This window comes from Zea mays, chromosome 5 (assembly GCF_902167145.1).
Source record: "Zea mays cultivar B73 chromosome 5, Zm-B73-REFERENCE-NAM-5.0, whole genome shotgun sequence".
In the NCBI taxonomy this organism is placed as follows: Eukaryota; Viridiplantae; Streptophyta; class Magnoliopsida; order Poales; family Poaceae; genus Zea; species Zea mays.
The window spans coordinates 130,788,376-130,790,150 of NC_050100.1; the positions used below are offsets into that span (position 1 = coordinate 130,788,376).

A 1,775-nucleotide genomic window follows, 5' to 3' on the forward strand; every position below is an offset into this window, starting at 1 on the left:
CTTGAACAGGTACGTGCGTTGTTATGTTGCGGCTGGAATAATAAAATTATTCCTAATTATAAAAAACATGCTTTGTCTATGCTTTGTAGTTCAAATGATTGAAATGATAATAATGAATGAAAGCTAATATGTTTTTCTTGGAAACAAGACATCAGAGTTTTTGGCTATGTATTTATAGGCTATGTATCTATATATATGGATCTGCTATCTTTCTCGGATACGCTAATTCACTATATGTAAAGAATTTGTATGTCGTCGCATCGTAGTAGAAATAAAATGAGGTAGTTGTGATACTTAAAAGGAAATGTATATTTTATTAGGATTATAGATTTTACGAGTGATATAGGGGGAACTAATACGGGAAGTGTTAGTATAGGTGGAAAAATCTTGGTGATGTGATGCAATAAGAATATAGGGAAGAAATTTAGAGAAAACAACTCAAGACAGTCTAAGAGTGTCTTCAACCAAGCTTGCATCAAAAAAATGAAATACTATTTTTCACCGCTGCGAATTACAGTACGCCAAGATCTGTTCTTTGACGCGGTACAATTTTCGAATAACCCAATCAAAATAGGAGATTACAACAACCGGTTTAGCACAACACATACTGATTGATCCGTTGAGTTCTAACTTACTGTTTTTTCTGTTTGAATTCCCCGTAAAAAATACCAAAAAAACGCAATAAGCAGCGAGCAGAGCTCTGCAGCTCAGCGTCTTCCGCGCTAGGGCCCGGCTTCGCGCTCAGAACCATCATCAGAGTCGTCCTCGAATTCATCGAGATCCTCGTCGTCGAAGTCGCCGTCGAAGTCGTCGTCGAAGTCGCCGTCGAACTCGCCGTCGCTGCCCATAGCCTCGAGCTCATCCTCGTCATCATCCTCGTCCTCGATCACCGCCTTCCGGCCCGCACCACCGCCTGCCGCGTAACCGCGCCGGAGGCGCAAAGCAGCAGCCGCGGTCGTAGGCTGCATAACAAACCTGGCATTGGTAGCGGTCGCCGCCACCACCACCGGCCGGAGATGGGTAAGGGAGACGGGGCTTGGAGCCACTGCCGCCGCTGCGGCGGAGAGGCGGCGCAGTGCGAGCGCGGCGGCGCGGTGCATAGCCATCGGCTTTATGAAGTGTGAATTGAGGGGGCGGCGGCGCGGGCGCGTAACGGGAGGCGGCGTCTAGGGTTTTGGTTTTGGCGGAGGATTTAATGGAGCGGGATGCGCCTGCTGCAAGTTGAAGGAAGTTTCCAGAGACACACACAAAGAGGGTTCGCACTCTCGGTTCGGTTGGCCCTTCGCAGGCCGCTCGCCCGTCATCGCTTTTTTGTCATCTCGATCTCTACAGTATGTCCTTTTCGCCGGTTTCTTTTGCTTCTTCTGGACATGGCTATGTTTAGTGATAAAAACGGGACAGATATAGCCCGAATACAGTGTCATCTCGTGTCCTATCAGATACGGGACCGGATACGGGTAGTTAAGATTCAGGACGGATACAAAACGAGACCGAGTAATAATCCGGGCGATTAAGAAACGAATAACAGATACTACTCGGGTAGGTACCGGATAGTTGTCGGGTAGTTTGTCACGATGATATTAAATATCCAACCATCCAACAAACATATAAATTAAGCAATACATAATCATGTATATGATAGATCAAATGTAGGAAATTAAACCGATAAAATTGACATCAAACATTTCAAAGTTACTAATCACAAAGACATTGTAGAACCAACACCATAATATTAAAAAATTCATAAAATATTTTAGTTTCACTCAAAAATTGAA

At 44.7% G+C, this 1,775-nt stretch overlaps 1 protein-coding gene across 1 annotated transcript; it reads right to left on the minus strand.

Moving 5' to 3' along the window:
- Window positions 1-472: 472 nt before the first annotated feature.
- On the minus strand, window positions 473-1,148 carry LOC100274544 (uncharacterized). Its single transcript, NM_001148900.1, has one exon. The coding sequence runs from the start codon at window positions 1,104-1,106 to the stop codon at window positions 723-725; it is 384 nt and encodes a 127-aa protein (NP_001142372.1). The 5' UTR covers window positions 1,107-1,148; the 3' UTR covers window positions 473-722.
- Between the last annotated feature and the right edge of the window lie 627 nt (window positions 1,149-1,775).

What these genes read in the sequence shown, in the direction of transcription:
- LOC100274544 (NM_001148900.1), bottom strand. Translation starts at nt 1,106, where the DNA reads ATGGCTATGCACCGCGCCGCCGCGCTCGCACTGCGCCGCCTCTCCGCC.